Here is a 17313-nt window from a genome sequence, read left to right as displayed (position 1 = left end):
ATTAAACATTTATTAAGGGCTCCGCAGAGAGCAGGAGTGTTGTACTACACTATGCAAATACAACACGCCTACAGTGCCATTTGTTGAGTGGTCTTGTGCTCTTTCTCCCCCTTTACCAGACACCACTCCCATCGCCTGCCAGGAATTGCGGAATAACGGGATGGGGTCAGGCTGGGAGGGGCCACAGTGACTCATCTGGTCCCACCTCCCTGCTCCAGCTGGGCCATCCCAGAGCGCAGGGCCTTGGATTGTATCCAGAGGACTCTGGAATATCCCCTGTGAGGACAGTCCACGTCCTTTCTGGGCACTCTGTTCAGGGTTGGAGCACTGCCCTGGGAAGAAAGCTCTGACTCCTGTGTAGGGGGAACTTCTTGGGATCAGTCCCTGCCTGTTCCTCTGATGCCATTGCTGGGCCCCCCAGGGCAGAGCCTGGGCTCTGCTCGGAGCCCTCCCTGTCGATAGGGGCAGACGGGTTTGAGCGCCCCTCTCGAGGCTGAACAGCCCCAGCTCAGCCTTCAAGGAGGGTGGTGGTGAAACTAAATGGAGCATGAGGCTTTCTAGGAAAAACGACCGATTTGGAACACAGTAGAAGCTACTATACAGCCCTTCCTGCACTCCCACCTTCTGGCCAGCTTCGTGAAAAAGCCACACGTTCTCTGCCAAATGTAAAAATCCATAACAACACTGCTCTACTTTCAACTGCTTAATGAGAGAAAAGATGTGTGCTTATGTCTTTACAAGCAATTGGATGGCTGAATGAATGGGTGTTAACATCTTCAGAATGGGCCTTGATGTCTCTACTGACTTTGGGGAGCTGGTTCCTTACCAGGCCCAAACAGTTTGAGCTCCTGGAACAGACAAGGGGCTGCACAAGGCTGAACTTTGGCGTAAAATGCCAGGTTCAAGGGGGGAATATGGGGTAAGTGGTTTGGGAAGGCTGAACCTTCCTAGCAGCTCAACCGATGGGGAAAGGAAGAGGGACACACACGGCTGGAGGTTCAGGATAAAAGGGAGGCTGTGCCTCTGAAGCCTTGAGAGAGAAAAGCCTGCGGATGTGTGGCCCTATAGACTCTCTCCCTTTATTTGAATAAAGTTGAAGGACTCCTCTGTCTCCTTTTTGGACATAAGCCTCTGGTGTTTGTGGATTTTCCTGACATTAACTTCCTAAGTAATGTGTTAGGTAACCATATTATTGTAATTTAATTAGAAGCAGGGCAGAACTCATAATGCTTTTTGTCTTGGACTGCCTAAATTGCTTTGTTTTTCTTTTGAGTAAGTAAATGAAGATGCAATTATGAAATCGTAACAGCGTGAAATAGATGATTCACTACATTATTAGACTGGAGGAGAGTGTGCTGCTGGTTGAGTTAATAATAGTTCATGCTCTGTCTTACAAAGTACACAATGCACGAGGTTATGTGCATTCTCTGTAAAGCTGATTTGGCCAAGTGTAAGCACACAGCCTATTTCATTCTACTTATACATCACAAAATCAAATTAGATGTTTATAAACTTAAAATTACCTGTAACTGTGTGAGAAACAAGTTAATAGGAATTGGCTTTCACAGGGTATTATATGAATTGATAATAAATATTATAATGTTTAATATTAACGGTATGTTATAAAGTGGTTGATATTGTTACAATGGCCTAGTTGTGAGGATGGTTTTGTATGTTTTAATGTGGTTTTATGAGTTTACATTGGACAAGACTGTTGCTAGCCAAATCTCTGAGACCTGACCTTAAAAGGAGTAGATCTCCATCCAATGATAACCTTGATGACCACAGTGACAAAACTTTCTCAGTGCAAAAAAGATGGGGCAGGACAGTATAAAATCAAAATAAATATGGGTAAAGCCGATGCAACACCAGGGGTGTAAAAGTTGGATCCGCCCTTTTGTGCACGAGCCTCTGGCATTTGGCCACACTCCCAGCGCTGTCCCTTTTGTTTTGTGAATTTTTTCATTGTTCTCAATAAAACTTTTGTAACTCTTTGCCACTCAGGGTCCGGGTCGTTTATAACAACTGTAAGGTTAAGTCCTAATTCTACAGCTATAGTTACTGAACTCCTGAAGGGCAGTGCTGAGAGAAATTCATCCTGTCAAATCTTTTGTCTATGTCTTTATCCTTTGCAGAGAAAGAGGAAAACAACTTGAAGCATGAGGAAAAGGGAAAGTCAAAGATACAAAAATACAGAGATCAGACTCAACTCTTGTCTTGAGGCTTCTACCTTGGCTTTAATATATAATCAGCCCCAAAGTTCCTCACTGAGTTTGAACTGCCAACCCTCTGCTTTTTTTTAGTCCCTCCAGATGAAATCCTTCAGCTAATTTTTGAGAGCAGGCTTTTCTCATTAAAACTGAGAAGGAGAATAATTGTCCCTTATTTCTTTCAGCAGGGCAGGAAAAAGAATCAGTGTGAATAGAAAAGACATGGGGGAAAAAAAAACTGTGTCCTCAAGCATTAAATAAACGAATTATAGCAAACATTTCACCTTTTACTGTTTACAGCAGCTGCTAGAATGTTCCAAGGGAAGGACTTCAATTAATTGTCATCTGTACATGTTTGAATTTATAAAAATCACACTACATTACGTATGTCTACCTTTCTGTAATCTGGGATTTCTGTAGTGGGCAAGACATTCTCATTTTCTTTACAGTACCTGCTAACAATGCTTTTCCCACTCCAATATAATATTCTTAAATATATCTGAGGTTTCTGGAATTCTTTCCAATAGCACATCCCTGCTCCATGTCATCATCTATCACCCTACTCTCCTCTTATATCACCAAGAACTGTAAGAATGTGTGACAAAACAGCTTGTTTTGGCTGAAAGTGGCTTTTTCACTTGAAGCACCTTTCTGCCACCAGCAGCATCAAAATCTGGCAATTTCTTCAACACTTAAATTCAGAGGTAAGAATTTCAGGCTACCAAATTAGCCTGCTTGTCAGAAAGCTCCTTCTGCAGTGAAGAAACAAAAACTGCCTCCAATGAATTTGGCACTCCACATCCATAGAGGGAAAAGCAGGACTTCTGGTGGAGACATGTCCAGCTTTAGCCAGCACGTTTCAGGAAGAACCGAGAATATCAAAGTAGCCCAGCAGGAATGACAAATGAATATAGGAGATTTGATCCAGAAGAAAGACTTGGACAGTTGGAATTGTTTACCCTAACAAGGATAAGACATATGGGAAACATGACAGCACTATGTAAATATGCATGTCAGAAAATTGAGACAATGCCCTGATCTGCTTGTTCATATGGGACAGGATTACACTGAAAGGGCCTAAAGGTAACTCAAAAAATGGCCACTAGAGATTAGGAAGGGCTGGTAAAAGCTGGTAAAGCCAAAACAGGCTGCTTGAGGCAGATGAGAATCTCTGCTGCTGGAGGATTATAAGGCCACTTGAAAACATGGTGAAGGGTTTTGTAGTTTACTCTTTGCTGGAGTGATGAATGGATTGCAGGGTCCCTGCTCTGAGGTGAGTGCTGCAGGATCTGATGGGATGTTTCCCTGAAGCTTGGTGCTCAGATTCACTTACTCCCTTCACTGCTTCCTGACTGGGAACCAGAAATGCTACTTTTCCAGGAAGATACTGGATAGTGTTCTTCCCAAAGTTAGGCACAATTTTTGAATTCAGCTTTGTTTTGGATCTTCAGTTTACCTTTGAAAAGAGGTAACATGTCCCACACCTGGTCATTTTTTTTATTCTGCAAGTCATAATGTCAAGATGCAAATTACTGTGAAGTATGGAGTAGACATAAATTCTGTGAAAACTTTCCATCCTTTCTGTTGCAAAGGCCTCTTTTTATTTTCCCGTCTCTTTGCTACCTTTACTTTCTTCCCTTGTCTGACCTTTTTCTATGAGAGAGCTTTTACCCACCTCCCTTTTCCTGGGTTTTCTCTCCTTCCCCAAAGTCTTTGTTAGTTGCTTTTCTGTAACCTTTCTGCATGTTGCCAGACTCCCTTATCCCTTTCCATCTATGCATTCTCTTTCCAGCCCAACATTTACTAGCTTATTCTGTGCCATCTTTATTAGTTATGATATAATCTAATAATTCATGATAAGAGAGACTAATTTGTTTTCTACGTAATCTAGACCAGACCCTGGGAAAAAATGCAGTAAAGTGTTAATAATAACTGTAATGTGTAGCAGATTACCATCCCTGAGACAGAATAGTCTCAGTTAAATAGAACCACACAAGTATGGAACAGCTGAGTCTGGATGGGCCTCTGGAAATTCTCCAGTCCAAGCACCGCATTCAGCAGACCCATGCCATGTTTTTGTGATGGCTTCTGCAATACTGGGGTTTGTAAAACAGTTCTGATCACAGTTTTCTGAGAGCTACAGAAAAATGTCAGTTAGTTTTGATCTAAAAGGGTACACTGAAGTATCCTTTAGTTTAGCTGACTTGGGAGCTAGAGCAAAGATTATCTGCAAATAAAATTAATGAAACTGAATAATGGTAATGAACTAAGAACGTAATGAACTAAGAACAGAAGTTCAGGGAAATTTAGTGATGCATAATGAGATAATGCTTTGTGATGATGCATAATAAGATAATGAAGAAAAAATATAGCAAATTACAGTAGGCAAAAAGAAATCTCACTCTTCTGTCAACCTGGGATTCAACTCTGAAAGAATTTCTGAGAAACTTCAGTAGTTTAACACAAATGCAATCTTAAAATACTTCTTATTAGAAGCCTCATTTGAAACAACACCATGCAACACACTGTAGAGTTGGGAGGATCTTTTTCATATTCATGTGAGTAATAACTTGATGTTTGCTTACATATATATTTAGAAAGAACATCTCGTACCTCTGCAGCTAACACCTTTCCTGCACATTGAAAGGAGTATTTGGATTATTCTGTAGCACTTGCATAACAAATCCTTCCATAGGCCTTGCAGGAATGCGCTGGGGACTGCAGCAGCCTTTTGGTGGCAGGTGTGACCAGCATGTGAGACAGTGCCAGCTGGGCACAGAGAACAGGCTAAGCCATTGACCCTGTCACTAAATCTTTCAGCCTCAACCACATGAGCACCGCACAGATGCAGTTGATGTAGTTGATAATCAAGAGGCTTTGCAGCACACATCACTTCCCCAAGCCCAGCCCAGTGGCTGCATCTTTGATCTGTGTTATCAGCAAGGAACGTCACAAGACAGCAGGGACAGAGTCTTGTTGGCAGATGTCCCACAAGGGGAAAGTGCTGATTTCTCTCAGGAAGAGATTACAGAAGTAAAAATGAAATACCTGGCTATTGTCTATTTCCAGTCCACATGCTGATACTGGTTAGGAGGTCTCTGGGAACTGTCCTGCGTCACCTCAGTCAGTTAGTCCCGACACCCACAGTTTATTCACACATAACTATCTGAGCCTTCACAATGTTATAAAAATAAGGAGCTTGGTCTGGGGGTGAATCAATTAATTTCTAGACCATGTGTCCCTTCAATCACGTGGGCTACTACTGTATTATCACAAGGACAACAGAAAAACATAGTAAAATTTTAGCAAACCTTTCATTTTAAAAACAAGTGGGAGGATACTGACTAAATGGTTAGTTTTAAGCTGTACAGAAAAAGGGTGCTTGGTCCCAGTAGATAACAGGCTTAAACAACATCATTTCTAACATCAAAATTATCCCCTTGCTATTTTGGAGTGAGTAACTCGCCTTAATTTGATTTTCCTTCTGTTTTTCCTCTTCCTTGAGCCCTTTTCTCTAAGACCATGTCTTTATCAGGAAGAAAATGTGTTGCCCACAACATCTTAGGAAAAGGCTTAAAGGTGCCCTGTGGTGGTTGTACACTGAGAGGACAAGGAAACCGGTGTTAGGTGCAACAGGTGCAGGCAGGAAGTGGAGGGTTTAAAACTTACTGTGTTCTGCAACATAACATCCTATAGCTGGGAACTTCAAGCATTTTTGACAGCTGGGTCTCCATGGAAATAAGTACAAAAGGACTCCAGCTATTTTAAGAACTTAAAATAAAGGATGCCAGAAGGTTATGGATAGATAATACATCTGGGGGAAATCAGTACATTTTTGGACAATTCATATCCTTCAGTTTATGTCTTTTGTACCAACTTAACTGGTCAACAGCAGAGAGGGTAGAGAAATGTGCCTAGTTTGGCAAGAGGGAGTCAGACTCAGGGATGTCAGAAAACGTAGCAGCTTATGTTCAGTTCTGCTTTCATGTGGTTCAAGACACAGGCAGTAAAACCAGTAGATATAATCTTAGAGGATTTGTGACAAAAATTAAAAATTAAATATAACAAACAGAAGGACCAGATTCATTCGTTAAATTCAATTTTCTTATATTCACATCTGCCAAGCTCCCACAGCTGTTGTTATCACTTCTTCCATCCCAAGGCACAGCCAGTCTGGCCACAGAGGCAAGTATTAGGTAGTGTCTCACCACTTGTCCCACTTCTCCACTCTGTGTCTAAGCTGCTCACCTGAGAAGACTCTCATCCAGAGAGGCTTCAGAAAGCTCTTTACAGAGTCTTCTTTTGAACACTGTCCACTTGCACAAAGCCTGTTGGCATTTGCCACCATTCCATCAGACTGTCTTTGGAACACCAAGTGGGCAGGCAATCCATTTTTAGCATAGGAATAGGAATGTATTTTTTTCCTGCTGGAAACTTGGAAGAGAGCTGCTTTTCTTCCCCAGCAACATGCCTTTCTAAAGGACAGGCCAAATTAAGTACCTGGATGGATTTTTATGCCTTAGCAAGTCCAGTGTTCTCAAAATCTGTTTGTCTGCAAATCTGTGCACAATTTAAGCAGCATTCTCAATTAGGAGAATGTTTACACAGGAAGCTATATTTGTTTTATATCCAGCTTTTAGTTTCTAAGCTTTGGGGAATATATTTTATTTTTTACAGTTTAGAGAGTCAGGGATAAAACAAAAAAATCTGAGCTTGTCTCATTGTTGAGAAGATAAATTTTTTTATAGAAAGCTCATCCCATTTCCATCTCCACACATAGAAGAACACAGCCCAAAATTACTGAGAGCTGATCTAACTCTCTGTATTGGACAGAAAGCTCACCTGCTCCAGGGAGGTTTGACTCGATGGCCACACAAGTTCTTCTGTAACCTGGAAAAGTGAAATGCTCCTCAGGGCCAGTAAAATACCACAGCTACTGAATTATGGTGATTACACAGAGAGGGTTCTTCCGAATAAAGCAAGAGGAGTGTAAGCTCAGAGTCTCTCTTGCTGATTTGTAGGTTGTAAAGCCAGGTGCTTCAGTAATGATGCCTTGAAACTCCAACCTGCATAGAAAAAAAATCATCTTTTCTTGAAAGGTTTCTACCTACAGGTTGTCTTCTTCCACCCATTCTCACAAGCCTGTGCTTGACCCCTTCTCCTCCAGTAAAATTACTGTACCTTTTCTACACTCACACAATTAGTAACTGTACCTGCTAGCAGGTCCTGTAGTTTTCAAAGCAGCTATATCCACAAAAGGTCTGTGCAGACAGACAGATGCATTGTCAGTCGTCCATGTCATGCCTTCCCTGCTCTCCTTGGTGCCTTTGGTGTTTTCTCTGGGCAGGGACTATTCTCACTGAGCAAGCTGGTGTAACACCCATCTAAAGCTGAATCATGTGACAGGTAGTTCTGAATTTTCAATAAAGAATGACCAGAAAGGTGACTATTTTATTATTTTTTAAGTAATTAACATGGAAACAATAACAGTGATTAAGTCACAACAGGCTTAGTCTAATAGTAACCACAGCATTAATACTTAACATGAATATGTTAACATTATTCATTCTCAGTTGATGAACAAAAAGTGTACAGTAAGGTCAGCATTAGTCTATTAAGAATGCTCCAAAACCAGCTGGCCAGTGTCCTCCAAAGCAGAGTGCTTGATGCCAGGCAGGCTGGGGTGCTGCTATCTGCCCCTGCAGGCAGTTTTACTCCTGGGCTCCCATGGGCCCTTCCTCTTCCCCTGTTTCTGCCTGTGGTTCTGATGTTTCCCTCTGTTTGCTGGGCTATCAAAGAAGGGCCTGCTTGAAGGAAAAGGAGCCATGGGCTGGCCCTCACTTGCTGTGTCCCCTGGGTGGTGCAGGGATGCAGCCCCAAGCTCCAGGCAAGGCTGGCTCCACTGAGGGTGTGTGACATGCATCAGTATTTGCTGTTCAGACTCTTTCCCCACCCTCCCTGACCTCCTTGCTCCATGGATAGGACAGGCTTTTGGAGCTGTACCGCTTTTAAGATGCTTTTTTTTTACATATCATTCTTTACAGGAATCCTGTAATACAAAACAGAAATCTTGCTTTTATAGGAAGGTTTTTTTTTCAATGCACTCTTTCCATCTCCTAGTCCTTGTACCGTACCATCCTCTTTTCCAAAACATTTACTAATGCATGTACTTGGCCACCCACCTTTACATGGAAGTACCAAAGTGACACTCAAAAGAATAACTTGCATTTGGTATTGTAGTCCTGGCCCCTCTTGGTCTGAGCAACATAGGATAAGTTTCTCAGCTAGAACATTTTCATAATCACAGGGAGGGCTGCACCCTCAAAAATAAAATTCCTCAGTCTTTTTTTGAACCAGACTAGAGGACATCAGTGTGAACAAAGCAGTAATCTCCATCGTTCTTCCCATCAGGATTCCTTCTAGAGTACCACCAGCTGCTGTGTTGTGTTCACTGTAGAGACAAGAGAAGACATCAGCTGTATATTGTCAAAGTTTTGATGGAGATAGAAAAGAACAACTCCTACAGCCTGCTCAAGTAGGCTTTTTCTCCCAAATGCACTTACTAAGGCCTCCCCTACTCCTTCTCATACAGCTATTATGTTCTGTTAAGAAAAAACCCAAAAAACAACACAAAACTAAACCAAACCACAGCAAATAAACCCATCAGCCCAGGAAAGTATATGTCTGATTATTTGGTTATTATAATGGTTTTGGACACACTGTTCTAAGTTGCTAAGCGTTTACCACTAACTACTAACTACTTTTAATCATCTGTTTATTACTTACAGCAAAGCCCATTGCCCAATACTACAGATTTGTGCTGTCTGGCCAGGATCAGCCACTTTCAGGAACAGCACAACATGCCCAAAACAAGACATGGCAACATACTGACTACTTGCATTCCTCTTGTGGACCACCAGGCTTAAACTGTCCAGAAGGTAAAAATTCCTGCAAAGCTAAGACCATAGTTTCACAACATGCCATCCTCTGCAGCAATATTGCTTTAGGATATTCCCTGACACCCCTTGCTCTGCAAGCCCTGTAGGTTTGTGGGTTGGATAGGAACCATGGAGTGAGGACTTAGTGACTGAGCCGATAGTACTGCAGTCGCAGTGACACCTCCCACCCCATTCCTTCCCCCGAGTAACGCACCGGTGTAGTTGTCCTGCTGACCGGGCCCTCCTCCATCCGGTGCTTCCCGGAGTGCGGCAGCTCTGAACTGTCCCGATAATCGCGGCCCTTGGAGTTCTGCATGTCCAGCACTGCCCGGCTCTTGGAGGGAAGGGGTGGCTTGTTCTGCTGTCCCTGGATGCTCAGGCTGACTTCAGCCCTTGGTGGCTTCACGAGTTTTTTGAGTGGTGCCGAGCTTTCCAATGGTGTTGTCATCTTTGGTTTGCCTTGACTCTTTTCCCCTGTATTCTTTTCTTCCAACTGGCAAGATGAAGTGTAGGACCGGAATCGCTGTGTGGGCACCAGGAAAGGTGGTGATGGCTGTTTGCCAGAGGTCTTGCTGCACTCAGACTCCTGTGGCTTTGTGAGATGAGAGCTCTGCTCAGGAAGTGGCGGCTGCTCTTTCCGTAAGGCCTTGGGATATTCTTGCTCTTTCTTGGGGGCCACCTTGCCCTTGGAGCTCATGGAGCCATACAGTGGGTTCTCGAACATCTCTGGCCTTTGCTGCCCCTCCTCCTGCAGCACAGGCTCTGCTGTGGATTTCCCCACATCAGGCGGCCTACAGTCATGGAAGTAGAGTGAAAAGGAGACTTGTGAAGAGCAGGCAAGAGATCACTGACTGATTTAGAGGGGACATAAATAGTAAATGAGTGTGAGCAAAGTAAACTAACTGCCTGAAGGGGCAACAGGAAAACAATTAAAATCAGGGAGAGAGAACAAAAGTGTGTTTAACAGAGAGAACAGAAGTGAGTTTTACTTTGTTTAGTCATTAGTAACATGATAGCAGAGAGCAGATATGCATAGCATTGGGTAAACTCCCTGCTAGATTGCAGTCCTGTCAAAGTGGTGTTTGGCTTCTTTTTAAACACCGATAAACTACTGAGCCAAACTGTGCCAGGTCCTTTGATGACTCTGCGTCACACACAAATCTGAATTTGAATATTAATCTTCAGATCTCACAGAGAGGATGGAAATTGTAGTCTAGATGCTTAAAATAAGAGCTCACATCATACTGTGGCATTTTACAACTAGGTCAATCTCCTCTGCTACCAATGCAGCATGGTATTCCTAAGGAAGGGATAAATTTTCTTAATGCACCCAAATGCACAGTGTAAGAGTAATAGCTCTGTATGTGAGACAATCCATATGCATCCCCAGCAGAGCCCTTTGAGCTGCAGCTCAGCCTGAAATGACAGCACAGCCATACAATGGGACACAGCAAGTCCTATGAGTTTGGGTCACTTGACCTGATTTGGCCACACTTTCACCTGCAAAGTACTTAAAAAATCAGCCACAATATCACTGAGTAGAGTCAAATAGAGGTGAGTGGCACATGTTCTTTCAGTGTCTTCAAATGAGTTGTGTTCCATGTCTCAAGCTCTTCTCTGGCAGTCAGCGCATGCAGGAGCAGAGAGCTCAGCCATGATGAAGCACTGCCGGGTACAGAACAGACTCCAGCAGTGCTGGCAGCTCTGACTACTGTGAATTTTGACTTCCAGAGTGCCACACCCATTTACCAGGGAGCTCCAGCCCAGCTCAGAGAGCAGCTGTCTCTTGGCTGTGAAGAGGTCTGTAACAAGGACACAGATTGCACACAGGGTGCACTAGGGTGAAGTAGCCTTGTCACCTCACTAAGCTGGGAAGGGATGGGATATTTTCAGTTGCCAGATGGAAATTCTGCATCAAGGCTTGTTCAGATGGGAGAAGACTCCAAGGAGTCTTCACTGCAGCCTTCCAGCACCTAAAGGGGACTGACACAAAGGAGGGAGAGTGCGAATAGTGACAGGAAAGGGGGAAGTTTTAAAACAGAAGAGGAGAGATTTAGGTTAGATGTTAGGAAGAAGGGTGCTGAGGCCCTGGCAGAGGAAAGCTGTGGCTAGCCCATCCCTGGAAGCATCCAAGGCAGGTTGCATGGGGCTTGAAGCACCCTGGGATAGTGGAAGGTGTTCCCTAGCCATGACAGGGGGTGGAATGAGATAAGCTTTAAGGTCCATTCCAATCTAAACCATTCTATGATTCTAAGATTCAATTATTTAATTCTAAGTTTAACTCATTATCTTTGGCTTTCCTTTCACAAAAGTCTGAGGAACTGCTACACTAGTTTTCTTTGAGAATGCAATGTCTGTACTTGTGACCTTCACTTATCTTTCTCATTCTAGAGATAAAATATGTAAAGAATATGCTGCACCTTGAACTCTCTAAACAGATAATGAAACAGTGACTGTGCAGAATGACAGGAGAGAGGAGCCCAGCCTCAGTGCAAAACTCAAACACTCACTGGTACTCTTGACTCCAATTACAAATGCTTCTGTTTGCTGTAGGCTGGAGGGATGGTTTTGGAGACAGAGGTGACAAGGAGGGTGATGTGGAGGCTGAGTGACTCTGCCCCATTAGGGAGGTGTTCTCTTTGGACTGCTGCTCATAGTTCCAGAGGGAAGGTGCCTGCTCTGATGAAGGTGTCTGCTTAAGCTGGCAGGTTGCAGAGGGCTGCTGAGAGAAGGAAGCCATGCCCAGGTAGTTGGGGTTGCTGATGTCTGTGGGAGTGGACCTGCTCAAGAGAAGAAATATTGTTAGGGAGGCACATGCACAAATATGTTTGGGGTTTTTTGTCTCCCTGCCAGCTACAAAGGAGTTAGTACCCACTGATTGCTTAGATTCAATACTACCTGCTTTTTTTTAACTCATGGGGTTTTTTTGTTTGTTTTGGTGGGTTTTTGTCATTGTTGTTGTTATTGTAGTTGGGTTTTTTTTGTCACTGTTGCTTCAGAATCGGAGAAAAAGTGGGAGTCCTGTTAGTGCCTCACTCCCCTTTGTCACTAGAGAAGAAGCAGCTGGGTAAAGACAACCTCCCCCACCCCCAAAATAGTTTCTGTAGCTGTAGCAGATGCTTCCCTTTCCAGGCTGCAGAGAGCACTCAGCTTCTCCAGCCACATAAAGGGCTGTCATGGGTTTCTGGGCCCAGCCAGAAGCTGTCTGCAAGGAAAAGCCCCAGTGAAAAAAGGTGAAAGGACAGCCTTACTCAGACTCATGCTATGACTCTTGGAAAGGAAAAGCCAGGCAGTTTGAGCATAGCTTCCCACCCCAAGCTGTCAGAGGTATGGTGGCAAGGTTACCGTAAAATATCCTCCTTTCCCAGGCTGTCTGGAGAAGTGACAGCACTCCCCCAGTAGCGAGCGATGGCTGCTGCCTCTCTGGCCATCAGATGAGTAGATTTTGACTTTCTGTTGGAAATAAAAGGGCCTTTTTTAAGATGGTTCAGGGACCCACTCTGGCTAATGCATTCTCAGCTTTTGAAGCTTTGGGCACAGGAGCATTGACCAGTCCTGACCAGAGAGCCACAAAGCAGCTTCCCAGTGCTCAGCAGCCCTGTTGATGCTGTTCCCACAGCAAGCCCAACTTTGCATTTATGGTGCCAACCATTTTCTTGGAACTCACTTACCCACTTGCCCTTTACCTGTTAGCTGGATCCCAGTCTTTGTTAGGCTCTAAACTGCTGATGTTCTTTGGTTTCTGACCAGTGATTTCATCACGTTCAATCTTGACAAAATCTGAAGGAAGGAAGGGGCACACATCTCTCCAGAGTCTGTCTGCTCAAGTTTTCTGTGTTCCCGTGTTCATTAAAGCATCTCTTTTTGTCCATTAAGGGATCTCTTTTATCATTAAGGCATCTCTTTTTGTCCCATTTAAAACTGTCCATCAGAGTGATGGACAGTTTTTAACTGTTGTTGCTGTTATGTTTTCAACGACCCACTGATACATGCCATATCTTCTTGACAGAGGAAGAAATGTGTCTTGAAATGCAAAGGTCATGACCCACCAAACAGCCACATACAGTCATTTTACTATGGAGGATAATTGTAAATATCATGAATAATTGTAAATAGCTGCTTCTGTACTCTGAATGAGAACAACAGATAGCGAGGTGAAAAAAGCAAAGTTTGTGATCTTCTAGCTAAGACACTACTCACTGAGAGCCTGACATACTCTTTGCTCCCCAGGATGACTGGAGCAAGGAGAGCTTGGCATGGAGTGTGCCATGTCACAAGTGGAAGTAAGGGATCCCCATTTAATAAAACCAGTGTGGGTGACAGACAGGGGGCTCTCTCAGTCTGCTGAATTTACTTGAATGATGAAAAACCCCACGGAATCCAATTGTTCTGTCTTCCTGAAAGAGTACAGGTATGCTCCTGAGAGAGCATACTCACACCTCCTTGCACTCAGCATCAAAAGCATTCTCTGTGACTACAGGCACTGCAGAGATAATTTTCAATTCCTTGACAGTTATCAGAAAGCTTTTGAGGTGAGCATTCTCTAGTGTGAGCATTGCAGAGATGATGATGTTCCTTACCATACAGTTTCTCTCTCTGTTTTCCTTGAGATGTTTGTAACTTGATTTCACCTTGGAAGATCCCCGTTTTCTCTCCATGGTGTGTGAGCACAGTATGGATAGGAGCTAAGGATTCTGTTGCTTCTATTCGCAAGGCAATGCAGCCTTCCCCTAAAAGACAACAAAGGAGACAATGAGGCTGGGACTCAACGAAGCACTGAAATGTTTTGTGTCATCTACTACCAATGCACTGACAGGTATGTAATTACTGGGAGAATCTGCTTTGGATCACAGTAAGGAGCATAATATCTCCTCAGAAATTAGGGGCATTTATTTCACTTCAGGTATGTGTGAAGGATTTGGGCATCGAAGTTACCTGTGGTAACTTCAGGGTTCTGAGCTTCCACTCCTGGTAAGGAAAACATGAGCCTATGCCTGATATTACTGTTAATGGGATTTAGGCAAAGAGCATGCTGTGGACAGGACTTCATTCTCTGGCTGGTGACAATCTGGGAGCCATAAGCACAGCCAAATACTTTTCTGTAGCCAGGAGAAATGCCTCAAATAAGTGCAAGTGAAACAGGATTTCTATGTTCTGACTAAATGCATTTAAACATGCTGACTCCTGATTTAGTTCCTGTAAAGGACTTTCTTTTTAAACCACTGCTCTTTCAGAACTGGTAAAGCTCACACAGGTTGTTGCTTTGAGTTCATATTCCTTTAATCATAATTACTTCACAAAATATTGCCCACAGTGAATGTATATTTCTGTGTATGTTGAGTTCTAAATCATAGATGTTCAGTCTATAGGAGTTACTTCTAGTCTCTCCCACTCTTTCAGTAGTTTGGAAGAATCTAAGTAGATTTTGACTCATCCAGAACTTTAGAGCTAAACACTTACCATAAGATTCATCACTGTCTGACGACTTAATGCTGATCAGGATATGTTGATCCAGTAGATATTCTGGGTCTGAAATAATTGGAGTCAGCTGCAAAGACAAGTTAAGGTGGGTCAATGCAACCCATGGTTGACAGGAGCACACTTCTCCCTGGGACTCAGTCCCAAATGAGAAACCCTCATGGTTTTATCCAGCAGGGTTTATCATGTCACCTCCAGGATCAGCCTCTGATAATATCTGGATATCTGTGGTAGAAGGCTGCACTCTTTGAGTCCCAGCACAATAAATGGAATGCTGCAAATCTGACACTCATGGGATGAGCTGCAGTTTTCTCCTGTAGTCCAGGACTGAAAAGTCCATGCCTGAGGAGGAAGGCATCTGGACCGTGATTACAGTCTGTTCCCAAAAATCTGCCTGGCTGTTATTGCAATTACTTATTGTAGAGCCTTTTCCCAGTTTCTCAGTGTAAAGCACTCTTTCCAAAGTCAGCACTTCTGGACTATTTAGAAGGGTATTGACATGCACATTTGCTCCAAATCCAGGAGCTTTCAACTTCCAGTTCTTTCAACTCCCACCATGCCAAAAAATTAAGAACAACTCTAATCTCAAGGACAGGACTTGTGTCTGACACTGACACTCAGAATACAACTTCTGGACACTGATGTTCTGTTTAACACAGGTAAAAAATAAAAAAACTAAATCAACTTTTCTAAAATATTCCAAGTTTTATCTGACCAGGCAAAGAAACTCCAGGGCAGAGTTACTCTTTAAGATGTTTTATTTTCCATTTAAAACTTAAAAAAAAATGGTCCTGCTCAAACCAGCAATATGTTCTCTTAAAAGGTGAGAAAAAAAGTCTTGGTCCTGAATGGCATAATCACATCAGTAAAATTCTTCATAGACATGTAAGGACTTTCATGTCAGTGTACTTTCCTGCTTACAACATACTCTGTTTAGCCTAAGCCCATCCTGCATTCTTACAGTCCCTTTAAGTATAAACAAGACCACAACAATGTTCCTAAAAGTAGTATTTATGAAAGGAAGAGAGCTAAGGTTGCTTATGGGATGAAAGTGGAAGCTTCTCTTCCATACAAATATGGAGGTATTGTCCCAGTTTACCTTTGGAAGTGCCTCGACGAACTTTACCACAAGCTCCCCTTCATTTCCATCCTCATTTTCTCCTTCCTGGCTCTTTACAAAGCCTGCAAAGGGACAAGAAAGGAGTTTACCAGGAGAGAGACAGCAAGAACTGGGCTACAAATCCTCTTCACTATGTCTCCAAAAAGCCTACCATTATTTTCCTACTTTTTAAATTTTAAAAGTATTAAGAAGCTTAAAGTCTGAGCTTTGGATGAATTTTTACACAGTAAATTTGCAAATGGTTTTGCTAGAGCATTGTTAAATGGTTTCATTTTGAAGTTAAACTTGGCACTGAGGAGATCAGTGCATACATGGACTGGAGGATAAGAACATGACAGCTCTTCCTACGCCACTCAAGATAGCATACTTTTGAAATTCTAATTTAAGATTCGTAATACACTGTTTCCATAGAAATTTATGCAAATTTTGATACAGCCAAAAAATAATCTTTTATGGAACTGTCTTTGACACAGCGCTCTGACATGCGATAATGTGATGAAGCATCCACCAAAGGCTTGCTGTCCCACTTACAAGAGCAGCTCTGTGATGGGAGATTGCTTTAAAAAACCCACAGCAAGGGCTTGTAGGCTTGTGTTACATAAACAGCTGAGACTCAGCCCCACAGCATGGGCACAGGCAGTGAAATCTGTGGTGCTGCGGGGTACACAGTCCCACTTACAAAGTCACATCACTAGCATTCATTTCCCTTTCAGCTGATCCTCTGACTTATTTTTTGTTAAACCAGGTAAATACAATTATTTAAAATTATTTTTGCTAGGATAATGCAGATGCTTCATTTTGAAATCACCTGATCATTTGTAGGAGGCACAATTAGAAATTTAATCAATCATATCTTTACTACGTAGGCATTTTCGGTGTGATAAGCAAGATATAGATGTTTCCCATCAAGAAAGGAATTATCAGACTGACAAACAAGGTGGAAAAACTGTTGGAAGGCTACATGTCTAAGCATGGATTACAGCTACCTTGGCTGTGGGGTTTGGAGTGTATTGCTGATAGTATAGAATGTCTTGCAAACTACAGCAGATCTTTAGGACATCCCTTTTTTTTTGCATTGGAATGAATGATCCACATAGCTAGTTTTTTAGATCAAAGAAAGAAGAAGGAGAACTAATCCAAACATGCAGAAAACTTTGACAGAAACAATAAAGATGGGCAAATCCATACTTTCTAAGCAGGTAGAATGAAACTCAATGTAGAACTTGGTCTGGGACTTGGTCTTCAGAGTAGCATAGCAGTGCAGGAACTCTATCTCCCCTTGGGAATCTGTGTACTTGGAGTCTAGGAAAGAGGAAGGGAAAATAATGTCACTTTCAGTAGGAGATAAAGAGAGGGCATTTTTGAGTGGACTCTTAAAGAATCAGCTTTTTCTCTCAGCATATACGAAGTAATGCATTCTGTATCCAAGGTGAAGATGGCACACATGCACCCAACCTGACTGACCGTTCTTGGAAACAAACTGTGAGGTGACTCCCACTTCAAAGGTGGCAAACACAGGACTGTGGTCACTTGTCATGATATCAGTGGTGCAGCCTGCCAGGAGAAA

The 17313-nt window shown here is 42.8% G+C and overlaps 1 protein-coding gene across 1 annotated transcript in view; it reads right to left on the bottom strand.

Annotated features, from left to right (window-relative positions):
- Positions 1 to 7720: 7720 nt before the first annotated feature.
- The window catches only part of INPP5D (inositol polyphosphate-5-phosphatase D), a 49760-nt gene continuing 40167 nt past the window's right edge, over positions 7721 to 17313 (bottom strand). The window contains exons 19-28 of the mRNA XM_084212132.1: positions 17211 to 17300; positions 16935 to 17048; positions 15726 to 15808; positions 14609 to 14696; positions 13729 to 13878; positions 12835 to 12928; positions 12494 to 12601; positions 11659 to 11928; positions 9363 to 9939; positions 7721 to 8661 (exon numbers count right to left, since the gene is read on the bottom strand). Of these exons, the coding sequence (XP_084068258.1) occupies positions 8659 to 8661; positions 9363 to 9939; positions 11659 to 11928; positions 12494 to 12601; positions 12835 to 12928; positions 13729 to 13878; positions 14609 to 14696; positions 15726 to 15808; positions 16935 to 17048; positions 17211 to 17300 (1577 nt within the window). The 3' untranslated portion in view covers positions 7721 to 8658. The remainder of the gene's footprint in view (positions 8662 to 9362; positions 9940 to 11658; positions 11929 to 12493; positions 12602 to 12834; positions 12929 to 13728; positions 13879 to 14608; positions 14697 to 15725; positions 15809 to 16934; positions 17049 to 17210; positions 17301 to 17313) is intronic.

Source organism: Fringilla coelebs (assembly GCF_963513975.1).
Source record: "Fringilla coelebs genome assembly, chromosome: 10".
Taxonomy (NCBI): Eukaryota; Metazoa; Chordata; class Aves; order Passeriformes; family Fringillidae; genus Fringilla; species Fringilla coelebs.
The sequence above is the reverse complement of the archived record's forward strand: the minus strand, read 5'-3'. Positions and strand labels throughout refer to the sequence as shown.